General features: G+C 39.8%; 1 protein-coding gene across 1 annotated transcript in view; it reads right to left on the reverse strand.

Annotated features, from left to right (window-relative positions):
• Nucleotides 1–24,994, reverse strand: part of LOC307023620 (uncharacterized protein) — a 61,092-nt gene that overhangs the window by 20,636 nt on the left and 15,462 nt on the right. The window contains exons 3-32 of the mRNA XM_079656987.1: nucleotides 22,173–22,751; nucleotides 20,259–20,303; nucleotides 19,260–19,379; nucleotides 17,372–17,410; nucleotides 17,217–17,270; nucleotides 17,046–17,099; nucleotides 14,904–15,011; nucleotides 14,743–14,796; nucleotides 13,752–13,805; nucleotides 13,332–13,376; nucleotides 12,730–12,783; nucleotides 12,023–12,067; nucleotides 11,869–11,922; nucleotides 11,473–11,517; nucleotides 11,324–11,377; nucleotides 11,182–11,226; nucleotides 10,502–10,555; nucleotides 9,793–9,837; nucleotides 9,664–9,717; nucleotides 9,180–9,287; nucleotides 8,637–8,690; nucleotides 7,229–7,282; nucleotides 6,991–7,035; nucleotides 6,582–6,635; nucleotides 4,658–4,702; nucleotides 3,401–3,454; nucleotides 2,268–2,321; nucleotides 2,103–2,156; nucleotides 1,338–1,391; nucleotides 1,037–1,090 (exon numbers count right to left, since the gene is read on the reverse strand). Coding sequence (XP_079513113.1) covers nucleotides 1,037–1,090; nucleotides 1,338–1,391; nucleotides 2,103–2,156; nucleotides 2,268–2,321; nucleotides 3,401–3,454; nucleotides 4,658–4,702; nucleotides 6,582–6,635; nucleotides 6,991–7,035; nucleotides 7,229–7,282; nucleotides 8,637–8,690; nucleotides 9,180–9,287; nucleotides 9,664–9,717; nucleotides 9,793–9,837; nucleotides 10,502–10,555; nucleotides 11,182–11,226; nucleotides 11,324–11,377; nucleotides 11,473–11,517; nucleotides 11,869–11,922; nucleotides 12,023–12,067; nucleotides 12,730–12,783; nucleotides 13,332–13,376; nucleotides 13,752–13,805; nucleotides 14,743–14,796; nucleotides 14,904–15,011; nucleotides 17,046–17,099; nucleotides 17,217–17,270; nucleotides 17,372–17,410; nucleotides 19,260–19,379; nucleotides 20,259–20,303; nucleotides 22,173–22,751 — 2,232 coding nt within the window. The remainder of the gene's footprint in view (nucleotides 1–1,036; nucleotides 1,091–1,337; nucleotides 1,392–2,102; nucleotides 2,157–2,267; nucleotides 2,322–3,400; nucleotides 3,455–4,657; nucleotides 4,703–6,581; nucleotides 6,636–6,990; nucleotides 7,036–7,228; nucleotides 7,283–8,636; nucleotides 8,691–9,179; nucleotides 9,288–9,663; nucleotides 9,718–9,792; nucleotides 9,838–10,501; nucleotides 10,556–11,181; nucleotides 11,227–11,323; nucleotides 11,378–11,472; nucleotides 11,518–11,868; nucleotides 11,923–12,022; nucleotides 12,068–12,729; nucleotides 12,784–13,331; nucleotides 13,377–13,751; nucleotides 13,806–14,742; nucleotides 14,797–14,903; nucleotides 15,012–17,045; nucleotides 17,100–17,216; nucleotides 17,271–17,371; nucleotides 17,411–19,259; nucleotides 19,380–20,258; nucleotides 20,304–22,172; nucleotides 22,752–24,994) is intronic.

A 24,994-nucleotide genomic window follows, 5' to 3' on the forward strand; every position in this document is an offset into this window, starting at 1 on the left:
TATTCTCAAATCTAACCAACCAAAAAGGAAGAAGATGGATGGGCCGGGTACAGAAACTTTGCAGAGTTTTAAAAAACAAAAGTTTGACCTTTCAGCTTCATATGCAACTTCACCAAAGCAGAGGGAAGTCCATCAGTATAGGCAAGGGAAATAAATAGTCGTATTATCACAATAACAACAAAAGAAAGGTTGTCATTGGATACAGGTCTGTTTGGGGACAGGCAGCAAAACAAGTCTGCTGGAGTTTAATTCTGCATGTGTCCTGTGTAGGAGACCTGTTGTTTTTACTTTAATTAAAGGTGTAGCTTCACAGTTTTCTTAATTCACTCCCTAGAAAACCTAAATCTGTAGCCAAGTCATCGAGAAAGTTATGGATCATAAGCAACAACCGGTCAAAGTAGGTCCATTTGTTCTACTCCCTTTCGGGCTTATGTTGATTTCTCTGCTGTCCAACTTTTCTTTTCTTTAGTTGGACAGTTTCGATACCATGAATCCAAAGTTGTGTTTTGTTCACAAATACAAAAACTAATATTCAAAATGCATTCAATGGAGTTGTCTGATAGTCAAATCTGTCATTTCTGGAAGGGAGTGACCGGACAGCGAGATGGTAAGCCAGAGATTCCTGTTTCTCATGTGAATTTGTCAAACACAAGTTTTGTTGAGAAGCTTTGGGGATATCTAGGTCACTTCTTATTGTATACTTTCCATATGTCTTTCTATTTCATAGCAACAATTCTACACATTGGAAGAAAGTTGTAACGTGTAGAACCGTTTTTGAGGATTGAGGATATCACCTGGCACTGATGACAGCAGGGGACAAGCTGAAGGACATTTGACTTTACTCTGCCACCAGTGACCAACAAAATCAATCGCTGTGACCTGTTCGCCTTCCTCAGAAGCCAGTCCCTGCACACCTCACTGGTTTACTTTCATTCACCAAACTCTCCTTGGTGTGACCCAATCACAGCGGCTGTCTCAATGGAATCCACTGAACAATATTCAGAAGTAAAATCTAAAATGAACTTCAGACACTTACTGTAGGACCTTGCTTCCCCACAGGCCCGGGTAAACCTCGTAAACCTTGCTCGCCCTGGTGCAGAGAAAAAAATGAATTGTGTTGTTTCTCATTATTGATGGTGTTTTTGCTAAGACAGAAAGCACATGTAAAAATAATAATCTGCATTTTCAAAAATATAATAATAATATCTGAATATAATGTTCCGATGTCGCGTAAAACAACAAGTTTGATAGGTACCTTCCTGTTCCTTTTTCAAATCGACAAAGCTAACTTTGACAAGGCTTATTTTTCGAGATAGGTGACAGTAGGATGAGCTTACCCTTTCTCCCATGAACCCTGGATTCCCTCGCATGCCCACGTTTCCCTGGATACCCTGATGGTTGAAGAACAAATATAAAATACATTTGTTTATCATCAGTTAATGTCTCACTGGCTCATCCAGCACTACACGACAGTTGGGAAACAAGGTTGAAAAATGACAATGGGTACGGCTCAAGAGACATTAAAAATACCATTAAAAGATAATTACAAAACAAAACATATATTATACCATTTACAAGGACTGCTGTATATTTAAATGTATTCCATAATTTCCTCTTCCTTTTAGAAAAACAAAGACTTTTCTCAATAGGAAACAACTTACTAAAAGTTTAATAAACAATGTTCTTTACAGGAGAACAAGGTACGAAACTCAATCAGGTAAATCAGTTAAAAACCACTTAAATTAACCCTATAATGAGCTTACACCAACCTTACCCTCATAATGTTGTATTGCTTTGTTGAATGCCCAATCTTGTACAATAGCCTTAATTGAAATATGTATAACAAACCTCTTTAATAATAATATATAAACACAGCAATTCGTCAAAAGTGAATTATCATCTTGCATTATGTCAAGTCCTTATGCAGTAGTTATTTGGTAGAAAGCTTTTGAATTACTTACATGACCATCAAAATGTTGTTTAAACTGTCTAACATGAACAGGTCTTGATGTGCGATGTTACAGTATACACTTGATGTACTGATATGCCGTGGAAAGGTACAGGTGCAGTCCCTGTATGTGCCCCGCTGAAGAATCACTTACATACATGCCTACTGGGCCCTGAGGTCCCTCCATGCCTGGCTTCCCTGTGAAACCCTGAGAAAAAAAACACATGTCTATATAACACAACATACACACGTACAGCACAGCATATGTCTGTGTGTGTTGGTGTAATGGAGGTCATGACCGATCGGCCTGTGTACTCACCTTTTCTCCTGGAGCTCCAGGGGATCCTGGAGGTCCTGGTTTCCCTGGTGGCCCCTGACAGATAAAAGATGTCTCTCATTAAAGGTTCAAAGAAGCAGTCAATAACATCTGATTATCTGTTCGGCCAATCAGATCACAGGACTGCAGACATCAAGCGTATATTTCCTGTGGTTTCAAATGCTTGTTTGCCATCTGATTGGAAATTGGATTAGAAGATTGAGAATACCACAATGTTTAAGCTCAGCTGAGTTTCTCAGATGCTTTTAGTTGCTAAAAGCTCAACCTTGAGAAACTAAGAACATCTGGCGGGACATTCATGTGATTGGTTGTTGGTCGCGGTGCTCGAATAAAATCCCCAAGCTTCAGACACGCCCAGCTCCAAGCTTTTTTCGAAGCTCTAGTGTGGACGGGCCGTAAGTGTTTCTAAGACACAGCTTTGTGTCACCCTCTGTATCCCTAAACAAACCAACATTTGCATCATTTGTTATAGATACAAAATATGGGAGCTGAACATGTTGTTTAATTTTCTAATATCCAACAGTCATTTAACAAATCACTTGTGATGATTGATTTAGTCTGCGATACGAATAAAGACCTTTAAGCTTGAATGTGATCAAAATGGTTTAATTCTACATGTTTATTTAAACATGGTGACACGTGTCATTTGAAATAAACCATTTGCACAAACCAGATCCTGCGACAAACATCAAATGCAATGTTTCTCCCTATATTGATAAAACTTAACACACTTACATTAAAATGTTGTATATAAATAGATTCCTTTTTTCTCCAATTAAACTAAAACAAATGATTTATTTGTCCTATTCTTCAAGCAACAAGAGTGCAGGAAGAACATATCGAAGTGAAAAGCCATGCCAGAGACAGCTAAATGTGTCAGGAGCAACAAAAACAATGAAACGGCCCAAAAACGGCTTGGCTGTTCAGAGAGTTAAACATTTGTTTCACAATCAATCAATCCTCTCCTTCTCGAGCTTTATGCTTCAGAGGATCTGCTCATCTACAGACTTCCTGCCTCGCTGCTTCCTCTCCAAAAACCTCAGTTTCACACAGTAGCTTCTGTCATCCTCTACTCTGTCTTCCAAATGACATCTAGAGAATAAAAACAAGCTTACCAGAGAACCTGGGGGGCCATCTGCTCCTCTGTCTCCGGCAAGTCCTTGAAAACCCTAGAAAAGTAAGATAAGTAATACAAAAGTTGCTAAGAAATGAAAGAGATGATGAGACCAAACATCTAAAAGTGCAAATGTGGAACAAACTGTCATTTTAGAAGTGAATCGAGGTGCACTGAAGTGTTGCGGTATTGGTTTATATGAGTTGATGCAGTGTATTTTCTTATGGCTCGTGCTTTATGAGCCATTTCATCGTTTATCTGCCATTACGTTTGATGGGAGTCATGAGGCTACTCCCTAAATGTCATTATGGATAATAGTATTGGTGATTAAGAGTTTAATTTAAGACTTTTACATTTAAAATGCTACATCTGTCTTTGTTAACTTACGCAGTCAATGGAGAAATTGTCGTAATTGTTCATTTGGCAAAACCAAAGTGATAATTCAGCAGTTGTGCATCTGCAGTTCCTCAACAGTAAATCTCATAAACAGTCAAAAGCTGGACGAGCGTAACAATCTGGATGCTTCTACCCCCCAGCTGTCGCTATCTTGGCAACGTAGCAGAACTTGTCAAAAGAAATACATAGGGTACTAACTGAAGTATCTTAATTGGGACACATCATTTGTTTGTTTGATTATAAAGCAAAAATAATGATGATTTAAGAATAATGATTTTTAAGACAACTGTGTCTTTCCATCATTGGAACAGTGTCGGGAGGCGTGTGGCGCAGTGGGTTGTGCGTTGGTGTTCGGATGAGGTTCAAACCCCACTGCAGTCAGCATGTCGTTGTGTCCCTGGGCAAGACACTTCACCCCAAATTGCTCCTGTCCACAGTATTGAGTATGTAAGTGGCTTTGGATAAAAGCATCTGACATGTAATAATGTAATACTTGATATGTTCAACAATCCAATTTAGGTGTAATGTTAGGATGTATATATGGTCATGTGAATCCATGTGTATGATGCAAACACACACATGGATTCACATGACCCCTGATCAGCCCTTGCCACTGTCAGTGAACACACCTGATACCATTAACTGCTGGTAGCCGGTTCAGCTCTCTCATGTTCATGTTTGTTGTGCTTGGCTGCTCATTAATCCATAAAACCTGCTGTATTTAATCACGGGCTGTCTTGTAAAACTGTAAGAAGGGCTTTTATTCGGCTGAACCCTGCAGCGCTTGGCAAAAAGTCAAAACAGCCGAGCTAGAGGGATGATGTAATGAACGCTGAGGTCACTGTGAGGGTAACGTTCTTACCGCTGCTCCTTTACTGCCAGCACTGCCAGCTGCACCTGAGGGACCCTGAAACAGAAACACAAGGACAAAATACCAACAATGCAATTTCTCCCAACTGCAAAAGGTCATTTTGGGAGCAAATAGTAAGTATCATCAAATAATAAACTTTCCTAAATGTATCTCTATCTAATCATCTGAATTAACTGAGAAGATGCCACACTTTATCTGCACTAGATATAAAGCTACAGCCACAACATTGGAATATACTCTCTGGCTCTTGTCAACAGCAGCAAAACCACATACAGTATGTTTAAAGGGCATATAGTGATGTCACTATGTTGTGAAATTTTAAATAATGGAGTCCAATGGAGGTGTTTCGGGGGAGGGAGAGAAACTGCCTCTGGAGGGAACCTTGGGATTTTAGCCTTTCCAGACCATTTACATACAGCCTATAACACACTACAGAAAAGGGGAAATCCCCCAAAGGGCCTCTTTAAGTTAACAGTCATTGTCAAATATTAACATGTAGGACAAAAACAATTAGGGAGTCTCCATATACCAGCTACCAGGCCAGAGGTGTGATGCAGGTGCTTTGATGCCCTCTTCTCACTCACACTTTGTAGCATTCATGCCTGAGGTGCAAAAGCTTAGTGACATCAAGGTGACAGGATGTGACAAGTCCCCACTAAGGCATAAAAACTGGCAGCAGGGGGGAGACAGGCTCTGTATAAAAGGTTCAAAAGACCTGTAGGGTATTTATGTGATGGACTGTTTCTCGGATGTGGTAACCTTAGGGTGAAGCTAGCACTAAGACATACAAAGTCACCGGGCGACTCCCACACCTACAATCCCATCTGTATACACTTTGTGTTTTGAACAGATTTACCAGACAAGTTAGTGAGCTTTTTTGCTGCTGATTCCTGGATTCTGTCGCCTTTGGAAAGAGCTAAGCCAGCTGTGTTCTGTGTTTATGCTAAGCTAAGCTAACTCTCCAATGGCTGTAGCTATATATACGTACACTAGTCAGATAAGGTGGTGGTGAGGATCTTCTTAGCTAAGTCTTTGGCAAGAAGGAAAATCCATTTTTAAATATATTCTTTCAATTTGTTCCAACACAAAGTCTTGATACAAGTGACTTCTCAGTAACCCCAATTTATCATTTCAAATAACAATTTTCATGCCACATTAATCTGTCGATTATTTGTTATGATTAAATAATGTATCATTTATGGCACATGTTAATTTCCCATCGCAAGTTCACAGAGGGTAAGGTGACGTCTTCGAAGTCTGACTTACAGCAAAACATCATATAAAACAAAGAAAGCAGAAATGTCATTTTAAATTCTACACTTCATTTTTTGTGTTAAGTACTAAGATGAACACTTTGCAATGTTTGCCTCCATTGGAATAAGGCAATTGTCACAGTGATGTGCTCTCTCAATCATGGATACAACACACTAATGAAGACATGAGACACGAACTGTTAAACTGCACAACTTACTGTAGAGCTGAACATCAACATACAACTTCTCACACAATACTGCCCCCTGCTGGCTAAAGCTACAATGAGCTAATCAGAGTAACCTGGACTCAACTCGGCAGTGGGTTTGACAGTTTGAGGGCATTTCTGTCTCAGCAGCGTTTCAGTGTGTCACTTCTTTAAATTTCATCCAACAGCCAGGAAATCTTGTATTCAGAGAAGCCTTTTTCTTAGAAAGAAGTGAAGTGTGTGATGATGTGAAGTGAGGTGTCTCTTCTTTCTATACCTATCACCAGTGTTTGCCTCTAACTTCGGACTTAAACTGAGACAGTTAATGTGAGTAAATAATTCATGATTTTAATAATAAACTACAATATAAAATGCTTGTATAGTATGTGATAGGAGCAAGTGGATACAGACAACATTTACAGGTGATGGAATTGAAATATGATAGAGAATGGGAACCTGTGTACCAGGCTTTCCTTCAGCTCCCTCTGGTCCATGTGGCCCTGGCAAACCCTGTCAGATACACAAACACACACAAACAACAATTATATATAAACAAATCCAGAATTTCAGGGTAACCTTAAGAGGCATCTGATTAACAGCTTGAAGCAAATAAATAAAGGACTTAGAAGGGAGGAGAAAAGCCATTTAAATCAGACAAAGGATTATTACTTTTTACATTAGAAATGGACTCATGAACATTTTTTAATTCCTCACTACTCTTAAGGTCTTAAGAGTCAGAAATAAACATTTAATCCGAAATGGGGAAAAATTAACAAATGTTTACGACTTGCATTTTGTGGCCAGATTTATATAGGCTTCAGGAGCTAATACATCTTAAATAATTAGCGACAGGCTTTCAGTTTACCGATGGACCCGGTTGGCCGACGTGGCCCCTCTGTCCAGGTCGGCCCTGGAGACAAAGCATTGAGAAAGGGCAACGTCAATACCTAATAACTGTGGTTGAATACACTGAAACTTGCACAGGTATCTAAAAGTCCAGATATTTGTCAGGAAACAGGAAATGGAAAGAATAATGCGTATTCTAATTCTAATCAGGCAATATCAATAAGTATTTATTGTGTTAATTAAATGTATTGTATTACCTTGCTCCCTCTGGGTCCTGGTTTGCCGTTGCGTCCGTCCGGCCCCCTGTTTCCCTTCAAGGAGGTTCAGATATTAGTGATGGTTGCAGACTATCAATATCTATTATAAAACTGTCTTTGTGCTACCTTCTATGTTTTACTAATTTCTGTTTCTAACCTGGGTGAAATGATGTTGAATTTTATAAGCAGAAATGATATGTAATGTTATGTGGTATATTATGTGCAATATATACTTTATATAAATACGCCATCTTTAATAACTGTAATTTATACCGGGCTGCTAAATCCTAAGAAATGCTACAGGATTTGATTTGTAGATTTGATTTGTTTTTGATCTGTATTTTTGAAAATTATGTAACTTTTATAATTTTTTTAGCATATTGTTTATTATATTATAACTTAGTACTTTTTTAACGCATTTCAGATATGCAACACTAAGCTGTCTGTGGCTCTTTCCTGCTGCAACGCTGCAAATTTCCCCTCTGTGGGACGAATAAAGGTATTCTGATTCTGATTCTGATAATGCTTCATATATCTCAGAGTTGCTTAATTTCACATCATTGGCTTTTAGAGTGATTCTTGTGTCTAAGATTTACCAAATTCTTATAACCTAAATGTACTTATTTCTAGACATTTGTTGACATAATCATTTAATTCACATTTGTTTTGTGTACTTGTTATGGCATGTTAGTAGGTGTCACTGATTAGAATTGAATATGGAGGGGTGAAACCCTCTTTAATGGTCACACATGCAGAGCACACAGTGAAATGTGGCCTTTTAACCCATCCTAGCACCAGGAGTCTAGTACTAGGGGCAGTGGGCAGCTATTGTACAGCGCCCGGGGAGTAATGGGAGTGAGGGGGGAAGGGGGGTGTCCGGTGCCTTGCTCAAGGGCACCACGGCAGGGCAGGAGGTGAACTGGGACCTCTCCAAGTAGCAGTCCACACTCCATCTTTTAGGTCTGGTCGGGGACTTGAACCGGCAACCATACAGCTCCCAGTCCAATCCCCTACTGACTGAGCCACTGCCGGACACACTGTAGTACAGCACAAGGATAATGATGTAAGTAAAGTAGATGACAAAAACCTGAATAATCACACTAGATGTTTTAAGATAAAATGTTCACTATTCACTTTATTTTAATCTCAAATATGGCAGAGAGCTGTAATCCCTAAACACTAATGACACATCAGTTAATATGCCTGACCGAGTCGAGAACCAGGAGTTTGTTTAATTGATATTATTGCAGTCAAATGTTGTTAATTCACTCACATTTGGATTTGGAAATGAACATGAAGGAGGCCGCTGGAGGCTCTAAAGTTTCACAGTTAGATATGAAGTTTGGAACAACACATGAAGTCATCTGACATGTCTTGGTGTTCAGACCCACAAATCATCATCACTGACCTTTAACCCACGGCCGCCCTGTTTTCCCTGAAGACCAGTTTCTCCATTTTCACCCTGGATGAAGAAATATAAAAATCAGTGAAGCTTATCTCCTCTTTCACCTTCACCAGGCTGCTTCTCTCGCTTGGCTTAAAGCGCATGTAATACAATATTATGCTGAAAATAGTGTGCCGCAATGTGGGTTAATAATCTGGCTATCATGTTTTATTTTGCAAGTTGCCAGTGTTAATCAACTCAAACAAGTGGCATGTTATGTGAAAAGTTGAGCTACATCAACTTATATTAGCTTTTATACACACACTTAAAAACATTGAGTCACTTGTTTAAAGAATCTTATGTTTATTCAAATGTTTTACTTTTATTTTTGCAAATTCAACTTTTTGTCAAATAACATTCTTGCAGTTCACTTTAAAAAGAAATACCCACTATGCATAAAGGTCATTCTCAAGCTTAGACTTTTTTTTCCTCTTTGTTAGAAAACATCCAGCTCCTAATCGACATCACTGTTATTAAAAAGTATTTTAACTGTGCTCTTTACTGTACCTCAGTGCCACTGGGGCCAGGCTGGCCCTTGGTGCCCTCGAAACCTTGGAAGCCGAGGGAGCCCCTCTCTCCCTGAGGACCCCTAATTCCGGCTGCCCCATGAATACCCTGAGAAGAAAACAAAAAGGATTTTGTTTCTCATGAGAAGGCATAGAGACATTGCACAGAAGTACATACATGGACAGGTTAGCTTTTTGGGAAATATGTTGACTTGCTTTTTGTGAGTCTTAATGCCAACTTTGTGAATTTGATTAACATAGACTTGCATACACAATCAATGTTCTGTTCACCAGTTCATTATCATGATGGCTTTCGCAAGTGTTGAGAAGTTTGTTCCGATTTGATGTACCTATTTAGGTACAGTCACTTTTACTTTGTGTTGAACAGAAAATGTATAAGCATAATTGCCTTAAGTAGCTCTATGACATTGTATTATTCTTGTTAATGGGCCTTATTGAGAGAACAGGAAGTAGCTGGCTCTTACTTTGTCGCCTTTGGGTCCTGGATCCCCTTTGTCCCCATCTGGTCCCCTTTTACCCTGTAAAGAAGTAAATGTTCAAAACCAATAATGTTTTGCATTAAACATGTTTGTAAATCTATAGAGAGCACCTACCGTTAACCCGGTAAAACCCATAGGGCCCTTTGTCCCCAAAGCACCCTGTAAAAAGAAAAAGTATTCAAAATGTATTACACAGCATTGTTCAATAACAGCATTTTACACTCTCCTTTCTGAATAGCAGACTGATTTCACTTTTGTCTTATTTCTCTGAAATGTGTCTTCCATCAGAGTAAATAAGAAACACAGTGTCCGTTTCTCAATCTCGAGGATACTGGCTTCCAAGCCAATATTTCAAGGATGCTACATCATCAAGTGGCGCAGCAGGACCGTTCCAATGTCCAGCATACTTGGAATTGGCATACCGAAATTTATTTTCGGTACAGTTTATGTTGAAACCGTTAGAGAGAGTGGCACACTTGTTAGCCTGTTCCATTCTTCTTCGTTTTCTGAAGCTGTGGCTTGGAAGCATACTTGCTTCGTTTCTGAAGGAAGTGACTTGGAAGTACGCGACTACCAAGCCAGCATCCTCAAGATTGAGAAACGGCCAGTGACTTCAGAGTCCCACAGCACCATGTCCTGATCCACAGACACACTACAAACAGCAGATGGCACTGTGAGGCTGTAGGATGTTTATGTAGTGCCTTCACAACTGCTTGTGACACCTCTGTCGACAGTGTGTGTGTGTATTTGTGTCTACAGTGCATGTGTGTGACTGTAATGTGATGAAGTAATTCACTAAAGAAAATATTTAAGTACAACTCACCAATGGCCCCTCAAAGCCGGGATCCCCTCGGGCCCCCATTGGCCCCACAGGCCCCTGATATGAACAGGAAGAAAATAAACGCAAAATGAAAAAGACCGATAAGATATTGCATTTTATGCAGACCTAAATGTGGATGTATTACTTTGGAATTGCCTTATCTATAGAATAAGCAATATATTGAAGCAAACAGTCTATAATGCTAATCGTCCTTAATCAGAAACATAAGAGCAACAGTGAATGTAATGCAAGTTCAATAACATACTGATGGTGGAAGCAGTGTGTTTGTGTTGTGAAAGCTTCTCCCACTGTGCTTATACACTTCCTGTTTTCTTGATAAGCATGGGGCATTTCTTTATACACTCTGTCCAATGTTCTTTTAATTAGATGTTGCTGTCTGAATAAATATTTGCTAACCATCAGCTGCTATCTAAATGCATCATTGTATATGTATTGTCCTTTGGTCTCCTGTTACTCTTTACATGTTGTCCTCAGCCATGCATGTGCAATATACTGAATTAATTTCAATTCTTTACAACTGAAAAATCATTGTCTTCAATTGTAAAGCAGAGCCTTTCACATCAGCTGTGTGACTTACACTTTGTGCGGCTCTGTTCAAGCTCAAGCCTGTGCACTGTTTTAGTTTAGAAAACAAGAAACATTAACTTTAAGAGAACACTTACAGGTTCTCCTTTAGGTCCAGAAGCCCCGATCAGTCCTGGATGTCCCTGTGTAAATGAACACATTAACCTTCTGCACTTCACTGGTGAAAAATGAATGAAACAACACCACGCGGTCAAACGTCTTGCCTTGAACTGTACTCACTTGGAGTCCTCTGAGTCCTGGAGGTCCCATCTGTCCCTCTAAACCTAGAGGCCCCTAGTCAAGAGAAAAGTAAAGTGCCAACACAGTCTCTAAACATGTCCAGCAGGTTAAATAACTGCAGCGTATATACAACCAAAGCAAATGTATACCTGTGGGCCGTTGGGACCAACACTGCCAGCAGGTCCCATGTCGCCCTGGAAGAAACAATAAACCGTTTTACACACACAGGAAGTAACCTGCAAACTCAGTTAGGACACTCAGTGTGAGGTGTATGAAGCTTTCCAGACATAAAGGATAAATAGATTAAAAATAATTTAGCTTGATTTTTCATTTTACATATCATACGTTAATTCACAGTCACTCGTTTCTTTCCCTGTAAATTACATTGTTGTTGATTGAGAACAATAAACAATCTAAGGATGGCATCTTTGTCTGGACATTTGGAAGTGGACAGTTTTTACACATTTTAAACAATTACCGCTAAATCTAATAATCCAAAATAGCTTTCACTTGCACAATAATGAGTGGTTATGGTGTAATCTTACTCTGGAGCCATTCATTCCTTGCGCTCCGACTCGTCCTGTCATACCCGGAGCACCCTGTGAGACACACACACAAGCATACTGTATGTTATACACATATATATTCATAATTATAAATACCAGACAAATATTGTATCATAAAATCCTGTTTGCTTACCCTCGGCCCTGCAAGACCAGGAGGACCATCCAGTCCACTCTCCCCCTGGAGACAGGTTCATATAAGCATGAGTGATACATTTTCCACATTGTGCATCAGTTCCATTGTCCGTATTCAGAGGGAAATGTATAACCTTATACACATCATTGAGACAGTTGGTGCAGCTGCAAAACATGTACAAGACGCCTCCCCTTTTCTCATTCTGTGAAACGCTTAAGAAAAAGGTGGACAGATATTTACCAAATATCTCCAAAAAGCAGATCTGGCAATTGCAAAATACGACATTGTAGTTCCAAAGGTCAAATAATACTTTTTTTCTTTTTGTTCAATACTTTGCTTGACATGGTTAGCTTTGTGGCCAAACCAGAAAAAGAAGACACATTAAAAAAATATATATTTCGGGGCTTTTGATTATTATTATGTTGTATAATTATAATAATAATTCTTATTGTTTGGCACACAGGTCACTAGATTCAGTTGCTGTTGAAGAATAATGTCATGACAGAATTGTTGTTGTTGTTGTTGTTGTTGTTGTTGTTGTTGAACTAAGCTCTTAATGTAAGAACCACCACATTGTAATATCGTAAAGCAGTGGTGTGCTGGTGTGAAAGGCATGATAACTTTCACTTATAGAAGAATCATTCAGAATAGTGCAAAGCTAGAGATCTACTTGTGTAGCAGCTGTAATCAGACGGCGCATCACTCACATCAGGCCCATAGGGCCCCTCTGGCCCGCAGCCACCTCGGGTCCCCTGAGGCCCCTGCAGAAAAGGATTCAGTGTCAATTTAGCAACAGTATATCATTCAAATACATAGACAACGCTGCATTCAAAGCAAGGTTGAATCATAGAGATTACTGCATACTGGTCACAGTGCCTGTGTTAATACTACGAGGCAGAGGTTCTGGTTTCATGTCAAACAGAATCAAAGTAAACCCACGAATAGAGGGAAGAGAACACGGGAGTCAGCGCCTCGCTGCCTGGAACTCAAAGTTCAAAGAGGGACTGGCTTAGGGATTAAAAAGGATTCAGAGGAGCACGTCTTTCTTTCACAAAAGCTTATTGTTTAGTTTCACACTCGTTGGACGTGTAAGAAAGGTATTACAGAAGAAGGCCTGTTTTTTTCAATGTTGTTTTCAATGTATCCTGTAATGGGCTGGCATGGTGTCGAGTGGATTATATTGTAAATGTTGTTTATTTATAAGCAGCTTTATTGCACAGATAAAGGGGAATTGCTTTCTGATTTTGAGTGTAATGTAAAATCCCTGGTCTGTTGCAAAGAAACTGAAAGCGGGGGTAAAGACACTCACTTGTAGTCCGACAGGACCAGGAGGGCCAGATAAACCAGGTGAGCCCTAAACAAAGAAAAACACAGTACAAGATGATACCTCTATATCTGGTTGTTCAGGAATGAGTCCTAAAACGTTGAGATACAGTAAGTTAGCATTTTTCCAGTTCTGATTGCCTCGTATTGAAACCAACAGTTTTTTGAATGTGTTTTTTGGTTATCTGCCTGAAATAGGGTCTTTGGTTAATACAAGCTGAATTTGTATGTTTTGATCTACGACATTAAATACGAAAATACATGTCTGTTGACAAGAATACGTAATCTCTGCACCACTCAGTTTTAAAGCAATCTAGACAGTTAAGAAAAAACTTCATCTGGATATATTGACATTCCTTTTATATATACAAATATTCAGGAGGAATTAAACAGTAATGATATTTACCTTCTCACCAGGATCACCAATTTCTCCTCTTGGACCAATGACCCCAATGAGACCCTGGAAAGGTAGAGAAAAAACATGATCCAACAGTGTAGTAGTCATTTCTAACTCTTGTCTCTTTGTTTATTCTTCAAACATGTGTCCATCAATTTCATCTAGGCAACATGTTTAAAATCTGAATGAAAGTTCTAATGCTATAAGAGTCGAACAATGGATCACATGACAGCTTGTCAAAGTGATGAACCCAGAGAGAATACATATTTTCACTCAATTCTGCTAGGACCCTAGCTGCAAGGCCTCCTACAGCATATAGAAACAGTTAGCAACTGATTAGCTGGGTAACATGCTAGTAACATTTAGTGGCTAAGATTTCCCCACAGGAGTTGGAGGAAACCAAAAAGAGAGAATACTGTAAAGTGTGAAAATTGGACTCAGTGTGACAATCGCCGGGTGACACAATTTCACTACGTCTTAATGATAATGTTGTTCTGTTTCTGCTCAATCTGTAATCCGGCAACTGTCCGCCAAATTAACTTAAATGACGATGATATGTCATACTGTATTTGTCCTACCTCAGTAAGAAAAGTAGGACTGTTAGTATTTCAAGTCGCTTTTTTTCATTTGTGAAATTAAGATTTTTCGTTGAAAAGTGTGTTGACATTTCTCCAAAAAAGGTTTTTAAAAAAGGGTGGTATTTTGGTACAAATATAAAAAATAAATTGAAATGATACCAAGGACACAAAGTTAGGTACGTCTGAGTGCTGAATTGTTAAATTCGAATGCACTTATTGTAAGTCGCTTTGGATAAAAGCGTCAGCTAAATGCAATGTAATGTAATGTAATGTAAATTACGGCCGAAAGATTAGCTGCAGCTAAAACTGCATAAAGTATAACCATTCCTGCTTGGCTCCAATTTCACAAACAGTAAATCTGAATTAAAGTGGGACTGACTTGTTATTTTTACAGAAGCATGTTGTGCTGTTTTATTCCTCACCTCATCACCTTGTTCCCCTTTGGACCCTCGTTCTCCCCTGTATCCCCAGGTGCCCTGGTGTCAATCAGAGATGAGATAGAAACATTTCAACAGTGAAAAACACATCATGTATCTGTCTGTTGACTTATGCTTTAACTGTTTACTATAGAGAATGTGCCCACCTGTAGTCCATGTTCACCATGTAGCCCCGGCTCACCGTCTACCCCATTTTCCCCATCTCTGCCTGGGGTCCCGGCCTTTCCTGAAGGGCCCCTGAGACCCCGCTCGCCCTGAAAGACAACATGAATGATCACCACTGTTGATACTGCTTCTTTATCAGCTTAGTGAAAATGTAGGATATGGTATAAGATACGTTAAGCAAACAATAGAACACTGACAAAAACAAACTAGACACACAGAGAGTGACATCACAATGGCCTGCAGGCGCCGTGGACTTCCCACTGGGAAAGCTGCGTTATAATTTATAGGTCTGTAGTGTGAAGACACTGACTCTTTTCCAGTCAGTGAGGCCATTCATCACACAGACAAGGCATCAGGTGAATAACAACGCAGTGTCAGGAAGATTGTGGCCTGCAATAACTCTGCCAGAAGACAGGTGGAAAAACGGCATGTTTTCACAGTGAATGGCTCCACCACCTGTGCTGGCAGTGGACGGCGTTATATTTTAAGCTGTGGACAATGATGGATGCTGTTACACATGGCGCAAATGGCATGATGAGTGAGATTTTCAACCTCTCCGTGCAGTTGCAACATTTGGAGCAATAAACTCTTTTTCAGGGTCATCCTGTTACCCTTGCATGTACATACAGTACAGCAACGATTGTTTTCATAAGCAATCCTTTAATTAAGCAATCATACACGAGAGTACAGGCGTACTGTCGTACCAATAATGACGTTCAAGAACGGCCTCAAGTGTATGATTGCGATTCTATTACACAAACTATCATTGTAATCAACAATATCGTAACATAATTTCATAATGTGGGCTAATTTGCTCCCAAACCTAAGCTTTCTGCTTGAGTTAATTTCCGTCAGAAAGTAGTTCCTAAAAAGTAGTTCCCATGGTAACGATAGCCTTTTTTTCCAACACACTCAACTCGTCAGTTGAAACAGCCGCAAATCTTTCGTTGGTTTTGTGGTCTGTGTCCATGTCCAACCATTCATCAATACTGAGGCCCCCCAACAAATCAAAATTAACTTTAAAATCTGACATTTTGTAGCTACCGATTTCCAACGAGAGACAATGTATAACAGTGTAACGGCTGTGTGTCGCTAAACGTCGCCATGGAAACCACACGATGTAGGCTCATGGAAGTAGTTTCGGTAGGCTAGTGGCGTGTGTAGGCCACTGGATACTTTGTGATTAGGCACGTTCTATTTGATCGGTGTTTGATCGTGGAATCAAACACGCCTATTGACCAATCAGAGAGCTTGCTCAAACCTATGTGTTATAGAATTGTTCATAAAATATTATAAGGGGTTTAAGATGACATTGTCAGGGGTGCTTGTCTTATCCCACCAACTTCCAAAAGCCTAAAAAAATTCCATTTGCAGATACGTCAAATAGAATAATAGCAAACTTGGAGAAGCTGGAAATGAATAGCTTGGCATTTTAGTTTCACATGTAATGACCTGAACAGTTATTAAAGGTTGTTGCTGATACTTGATTATCGATGTATCACTTAACACAACTGGGAGCTGCATGTTTAAACACAATCTAACATTTGGCGTAGTAGTAGTATCCCCTCAGTGTTTTTCTTCTTCTCTTATTTCTTTCCGTCATTAACTAGACCTACATTTATCCTGTTGATCTGTGAATCAAAATGACGACGTAGCAAATTCCGCCCGAATCAGAAGTGTCAAAAACAACGTCTGCTAAAGGCTCCAACATTACCCTCTGGGTGACTTTGCAAAGTATGACAATTGCATACAGTCATTACTAAAACTTTTCAAAAATATGCACTGCTTTTCCTATTTGTCAGCTGAGGGTCGAGCTGTCATTTTAATAGTATTAGGCCTTGTTATTATCACACATGCTTAAAGTACAGCTTTGTGACACAACACTGTGCAGAGAAGGGTAATGTTCATGGTGGACACGTTATGTGTAAAAAGGATAGAAGAGTACACAGAGAGTTTGGCTTTCCAATCAAGGTAAATGCAAAACCAGTTTTCTTGATGTATGAACTGCCCCTTGCAGTGCTCAAAGCAAAAACATTTGGAGACAGTCTTATTTAGATTAGAGGAAAATTGCTGAAACCAATAACGTTTTTCCTGGATCAGGAAGTGCCGGTTTCGGTGCTCACCATATCTCCTGGCATCCCGGGTCTTCCACGATCTCCAGGTTCGCCAGGTGGACCCTGAGAAAGAAGAGCAATAAATACCACTATCAACAATTCAGAATTCCATATTATCTTTCTAAATTCTGAATATTCTGGTTCACCATTTGCATTTATATTTGTGAATGGATGTTTTACCTGCATGCCGGGCTTCCCCATCTCTCCGGGTGGTCCTTCTGGGCCTTCTCTACTCTGCAAGCTCACAAAGAAGATACCAGCCTCAGGTCAGCAGAGAGTTACAGAACAACTAAATCCCAACAAACAAAGGATATTAATCGTCACAGAATACTTACAGGCCAACCAGCACGAAGTAACTGGTAGAAATTGCTTTGCTACGGGAGAATAGCAACACACAGGGTAAGTTACAGGTCCAGAATACAAAATAAACTGTGAGGAAATAAAAGTACCCTAATTTTCGGACTATAAGCCGCGCCTTTTTTCCCATTTTTCGACGCTGCGGCTTATATAACGGTGCGGCTAATCTATGGATTTTTACAGCTAACGGCCACTAGGGGACCTCCTAAATCTATGTATTTTACAGGTTACAGTCCACCACCTTTAACTCTACGCGCCCCCCACTTGAATACGTTATGCAAATATGCAACTTGTTTGTTGAAATGTTAATAAATGGGAGCTTCCTCAAACAGCCATCTCTTTCCCGACAATCCCCTCTGTGCACGAACCCTTACATATGGTAATTAAACATTAAAACACCTGCGGCTTATCGTCCAGTGCGGCTTATATATGTACACATCATTCAATTTAGCTGCTGCGGCTTATATTCAGGTGCGCCTTATAGTCCGGAAATTACGGTACATGGATGGACAACATACAACTTTAATTGCATCATCTTCTCTGAAATCCATCCATCTATATGAACAAAGTATGAATGCTCTCTGCAGGTTAGACCCACACAGAGTTCAAAGCACACTCAATACGGTGACAAATCGTCTTCCCAAACTGCTAACAGACTTCAATTTCTCAGTTTTTTTGTGTAATGGCAGTTCTCCATCATGCTGACATACAGGTGGGTGTCTTCTATCACATACAGCTGTGGCCACTGCAGAGAGATTAAACAGATGAGGACAGAGCATCGGCTTGCACGCACCAATAGTTCATGGTCTATGGTTTTATGGGTTTCGGTAAGATGGCGCAGCCTCGAAGAACATTTGATGTTCAGTGTGTCTTTTAGATGATTGACAATTAATTACTCAAGGGCTTAGAGGGAAGAGCAAGAAGGATCCATCTTTTCAGGGGACGTCCAGTGGAAAGATGTTTAAAGGAACATTAGGAAATGTAATAGCTGACGAGTATTTACATCAGAAAGATATATCACAAGCTATCATATCAGAAGTGAGTTCAGTCCAGGATGTGTTAGCATAGCACAAGAAAAGCAGGCCTGGAAAAAGCAGTTTATTTTATAGCAGGAAAATGCATTCCCTAACAACTCAAACTGACCAATACATATTTTAATGTCATATCTTGTTAGCATGCTAGCCCCCCCAGCACCCAGAAACAGCTGGTTTTGCTCTCTATAAGGAGAAGACTTCTGACATGTTCATGTGGTCTCAAGTGGCCACTTGTTGTTTGTCAGTAAAGAGTCCCGATGGGTATGCTAGTGGCTTGTTAAATCACAATATCTGACAGCTTTAAAGTTGTTGTAAAGCACTTGAGCTAGGCTAGCAGGCCAGTGTTGATCTAGGCTAAACCTGACCCTGTGCTGTCTCTTCAGAAACCTTTCTCACGTCTTGACAAACACAGAAATGCAATGTTGGATGAAAAACAATTATGAATCCTCTTATCGCTTCGGGAAAATATTGCCTTTCCATCACTTGCTGAGTGGCTAAGAAGATGTGAAATATCTGCCTTCCCTCTTTGTTCAGCCATTGGCACTGAGGCTTAATCAGGGTCTTTACTGAACAGTTCCAAATCACACAGTAGGTATTGTGTACGACACAAGGTTGATCAAATCTCTGTCTATTATCGAATAAGAACTGGGCATATAAATGGTGCTGCATTCAAATGATGTTGTGTTTACTACAACAAAATCACTAGTGACATGTGATTCAAATGGCTAAAAATAAAGTGCAATAATTAAATACATTTGAAATCTCTTTCTAAACGACTACATGTAAATATTGCACCTGACAGTTTACAAGTATGTTGTTGTTCCCATCTTACCTGAAAGGCAGCCAATTCCTCGGCTGTGTTCTTCCACAGGTAGAAGGTGGGAAACCCTGGCGGTCCAGGAGGTCCTGACTCCCCTCTTTTTCCTGAACGCCCTTCAGAACCCAACTTACCCTATGAGAGATGAGCAGAGGTGGGAAGTAGTGGAGTACAAATACTTCATCACTGTACTAAAGTACATCTTTCTGGTATCAGTACTTTACTCCACTAATTATTTTTCTGACGACTTTTTACATTTCTAACACAAATACCTGTACTTTCTACTTCTTACATTTTCTCAACAGGCTGGTTACTTTAGTTTGAATGTGTGTTTGGTGGCGTAATCATTATTATTTAGAGTCATTGCGTTGATTTGAACACGATCCGTGTATCCATCATTTCCTGGTCTTCTCTAACGAAGAGGGACCAATGAAAACGTTGTCATGTTGCCGTTGTTCAGCATGGAAACATTCATTAGCTAACAATGACATTATTGTTCTATTAATATAAAGGGAGGTCAGGTACTCTTTAAACCAGCTGCTAGTTATGGGTACTTTTTACTTTAGTACATTTCAAAGCCCTCTTTACTTTGACTTGAGTAAAGAAGTTTAGTCAGTACTTCTACTTTTACCAGATTATTTTTAAACACGAGTATCTGTACTTCTACGTGAGTAAAGGATGTGTGTACTTTTGCCATCTGTGGAGATGAGAAGGAAGTGGTACGTTTATCCAAGACAAATCAATTTATATGGAACACTTGTTTTTTTTTAATATGGCACCATAAAAGTGATATAATGCAGTATTGGGGCTCAAGCATAAAGGATCAACACTTGGGTCCAATGCAACAGAGGGGCAGGAGTTTATAGCAGTATTAACATGTCAGAAGTGAAAATGAGCTTTATAACAAGATGTAGCCTCAGATTCTATTTAGTGTACTCAAATCTAAAGGAGTCAAGTGGACTTACTTAACACATCGTTATAGGTTATTATCTCGTAAAGAAACACTTCTCTTACCTTATCACCTTTAAACCCAGGCCGGCCAGGATCACCAGTACAGCCCTGCCAAACAAGTAACAACCTTCAATAAAACAGCTCAGAAGGACAACACAGGGGGGGAAACGAATAAAGAAACACATTGAAATAGTGTTTTAACCACAAGTGAATTGTTGGTTAAAGTGAAACTGTTATATCTTTAACAAATCATCACAGAAATGTAAAAATAACAACCTTCCTACTACTCCCAAGAGGGAAAGACATGCGGTCTGACACACAAGCAAAGCACCGGGTCCTTGTAAAACCTCACAGTTTAGTGCCTTCTAAAAAGCGAAAGACACATTTTAAGTGTTGTTCACAACACCTTGAATGCCAATTAAACACTAAGATTTTATGGCTTAATTAGTACTTAGATATACATGAATTGTATGTTGAAGCTGCTTGGCAGTGTGTAGATCCTGAATGTGTTCTTTTAAGTCTAAATTATATCTGGATCTGAATAAATACATCTTATAAATGTTACCACATCTTTACTATGGCATTTTCCTGCAGGTTAAAAACCCATTTTGGAGATTTTTTGTGAGCTTGTTTTTACTGAAGGTTTACATAGTAGTGCATATGCATTGAAATAAATAGGCAACAAGGTGTAAAGACAAAGCAGCGAGGCCATTATGTTCTCCATCTGGACATCTTGGAATGTAATACCGAACTAATGCAATCGCCAGTCACCAAAGGAAAGCAACAAAGCCTGTGGTCAAGTCATAATTCATTTCAGAAAGTGTGTTAGTGGTCAGTTTAACTCATGGTTAGGTATATTTAATGAATTGGTGGTACTGGTTCTATTGTTACCAGCACTTTAATTCACCCGATGAATTGATTTAGAACAGTGGTTAAAATGTTTGCTTAAGGCGAACTATTTCAACATTTGAGGCAGCTGCCAGCCAATTAGAGAAGAGCATTTCCTGTAATTTATACTTGTACACAGTAATGCTACAAGCTAAAGCATACTAAGAAAAGCTAAACAACTTAGAGCTGAAGTGCAGCAAGTTAGAAGAAGAGAGGAGGATTGTATTCTGAGCCAACAGGACGTCTTCCTTCATGTTCCCTACAGCCGTCTTTAATCACAGTAATCGTGCTGAGTGATCCTGCGGATTTTATGGCAGCGTGACTTCAGAGGCTGGTCCAGACATGAGCAGATGTGCAGTCTGGTTCTGGTTCTGTCTGCCCTGCAGTCCCTGTACTGACCCACCTCTTACACCAGGTAAACCATCAGATTAGATGGTATAAAATGACTCTACCCATTAGTACCAATCACATAACTTGGCAGCCAGGGGCTGAGACTGTCACATTGAGTAATGCTATGACAAACTGTTGAGACTCCTTAACTGTGCGGTTCCCTGAGTGCTCAGATCGCTGCATCAAAGACATGTGGATCAACACATGTTTGAGAAGTGTATCCTTCCCTGATCAGAGTCAGATGGCAGCTTATGGAGAACAGCTCTTGTAAGCCGTAAAGCATAAACAGACTTTCTTCATTCACAAGGCTGCCCCTAACATTGTTTTATCTCATCCAACAGAAATCTCTGATATGATACATAATATACTGTTAAATCCACGGGAATCAAGCCCCCATTTCTTACGCCCTCAAATCTATTGTAGCGCCGAGAGGTGTTGTCACTTGGACAATAGTTAAACCCAAACTAATACAATGCCTGGAATAAGATCAGATGATACGGTTCACTGGTAATGCTTGCTAAACAATGTCAGGCGGAATCTGCCTCTGCACAAAAAGTTGGCAGCAAATAGGCACTAGGTTGCTGACTGACAAACCTAGGTAGGAAACAATGTCCTTTATTTGACTGTTGTTTGGAAAAAAAGACATTGATTACACTTATGTTATTATAATGGATAATGGAAGACCATAAGACAACTCACTTCCTGCCCTGGGGGACCCATTCGGCCTGGTAGTCCTCTCTGGAGCCGGTACATTTTGCCATCTGAACCCAGGACCAGATCTCCATCTCTGGATGCAACAGTCACAACGGCAGAGCGTTCCTTGTCTGGTTGTCTACCATTGGTGATGGGTCTCCCCTTCTCGACTACTGCCTTTGTTGGTGTCACAGAATCCGTGGAAGTTCTCGGATCCGAAGGGATCTTAGGTACAGGCAAATCCACAGAGGGCTTCTTCGTGGTACCCCCGATGTCCAGGTCAATGATGTCACTGGATGGTTTCCCTGGGAACAATGATGACGTTCTCCCACTGGAATCAACCTTTTCGTCTGTTGTTATGTTCTCCTCTATCATTTCAGGCTTTCCCTTCTGGCTTCCCTTAAGTCCATTTCTGGAAGGTTTCCACTGAGGGTTGACTTGTCCGCCATTTTGGAAGGTTGGATCCAACAAGTCGGTGTCCTCATCTACCACAAAGACATCCCCACGACCCACTGAACCTTTCCGATTGGTCCCTGAAGGCACCGTCCCGTCCCCGCGAGAGCTCCCTCGGCGCAGAAACATATTCTATTGGAAACAAAACAAGAATTAGAGACAATCCGATAACATTCTTTGAAGATTTTCAAGAACAGATTTCTAGCTGAAGATGTTTTAACTAACATGTGAAGCAAAAATAATAAGGGGGACCAATTTGGTGTAAATAAAGATTCTGTACAAATCAGTTTTCTGAATATAGTAAAATATATATATATATATATATATATATATATATATATATATCATCTTTGAGATTTCATCCCTGTACACATTATATGTTGAATCACCGTATTAGATCAAACTATTTAAAGTCATTATTTTAACGAACACCATTCCTACTTTATAATATCTAAACTCGTCTCAATTCAAATAAAACCACAGCTGCAAAACTTATTCCCTTCTTGAAAACATCATCAACTCATCACTGACATCTGGCATTATTTGGTCTGCCTTCAAGTTATTAATTTCTCATCTGTTCATGACAGTAACTCTTGACCCATCTGCCAATATGTTATAGACATAGAGTGTTCTTTCCAAAAACGTGTTGCCTATAATTAACATTTCCGCGGTTTACACTGGGTAGTCTGTTCGAGCCAACATGTTTATTGTTAGCATCGTCCACACTGAAGCTTTACGCTTCAGTCTGTTCGAGCCAAACTACAAAACATGTTTATTGTTAGCATCGTCCACACTGAAGCTTTACGCTTCAGTCTGTTCGAGCCAAACTACAAAACATGTTTATTGTTAGCATCGTCCACACTGAAGCTTTACGCTTCAGTCTGTTCGAGCCAAACTACAAAACATGTTTATTGTTAGCATCGTCCACACTGAAGCTTTACGCTTCACTATCGTAGCTCAGGAATCACATCCACATTTGTGATTGCGTAACTATATGCTCGGGATATCATTGCTGTTAAACTATGGACTATGACAAAAAGGTCATTTTTTACTCCTCAGGTTACAGCATGCATCTATGCTTATCTAGTTGTTATGTTGAACAAGTTAAAAGTTAATCTTGATATGACTAAGCTTAACTTTTAAACAAGCTTCTTACTTCAAGACATGTTCCTTTAACAGTGGCTTTTATAATAAAAACTGCTATAAAATAGTTCTGACTGTAAATCAGTTTGTTTAGGAGCACTAGCTGTCCCATTAAACTTATTAATATTGACTTGAATCCCTCAAAACAAACAGCAATTTAAGGTTATGTGGTTTCCAGAGGTGACAAACATCAACATGCTAACCACTACGACCCAGCCTTTTCCTTTGCTTGTCATACTGCATTACACGCATACACATAACAAAACACTTCAAATGTTGGGCCTCAGGGAACAGTGGTGCAGTGAGAGAGGCCTTTCAGGGAACGGGACCAAAGGGCAGTAAATTATGTTTGATGACCCTAATGGGCTGAAATGGAGAGCACTTAAGTGGAGCAGAGAGATATACAGTATGGGAAGCAGGACAGGAGGAGGAGGAGAGGTCTTTTTTCAGTGTCAACGTATCCACCCATTTTCTTTCCGACCATCAATACGTATCTTCATCATCAAAATATGATAAAGGGACAAAAAGTAATAGTAGTAATTAGTAACATTACCATATCTACACTATGTACGAATAGTTGCTCAAACACCTTTAGTTCAAGATGAACTAATACTGTACAGTATGGTAAATGCTGCCAGCCTTTAAAAATGACCTCATTCGACATGTGCTTTATAGGTCTGCAGAGTGTTCATTAATAAAGAGTAAACTGAAATCTGTGTCCTGAAGAGCACAGCATGCTGGAGGTGAAACATGAAGAATAAAAATGGTAATAAACACATTTTCTGAATCAGCATAGTTGTCACAGAGGGGATCTTGGGTTTCCTGGTTGGTTACGGGCATTTGTTGGCAGAAATCCATTTAGCATGCTCTGATTGTGTTATCAGAAAGAATGATATGCCCTAACCTCACCATGAAATTATCAATTGAACTTGGCTTGCGTTTATATAATATGATCAATTAGAACAAAAGCCAGTCTTAAATACTGTACTTGCAATGAAATCCATTTGTTGGAGGGCTGGCTGGGTATTGTGAGGGCTTTTAAAGGGCTGATGCAGGCAAGAGGCCAGACACGGCGGCCTTAGGGAAAACAAGGACCCTTTCTCTCTCTTATTCTGGTCCACAGCCAGGCAGCCGGCCCTGGTAAAAAAAGATGATCTTCTCACCAGCCTTAGAGATATCTCTATGAGCCCTAGCCCAGGGAACACTTAGTTGGAGAACTATGACACTTTGGA

Source organism: Notothenia rossii (genome assembly GCF_949606895.1).
Source record: "Notothenia rossii genome assembly, chromosome: 11".
Lineage (NCBI taxonomy): Eukaryota > Metazoa > Chordata > Actinopteri > Perciformes > Nototheniidae > Notothenia > Notothenia rossii.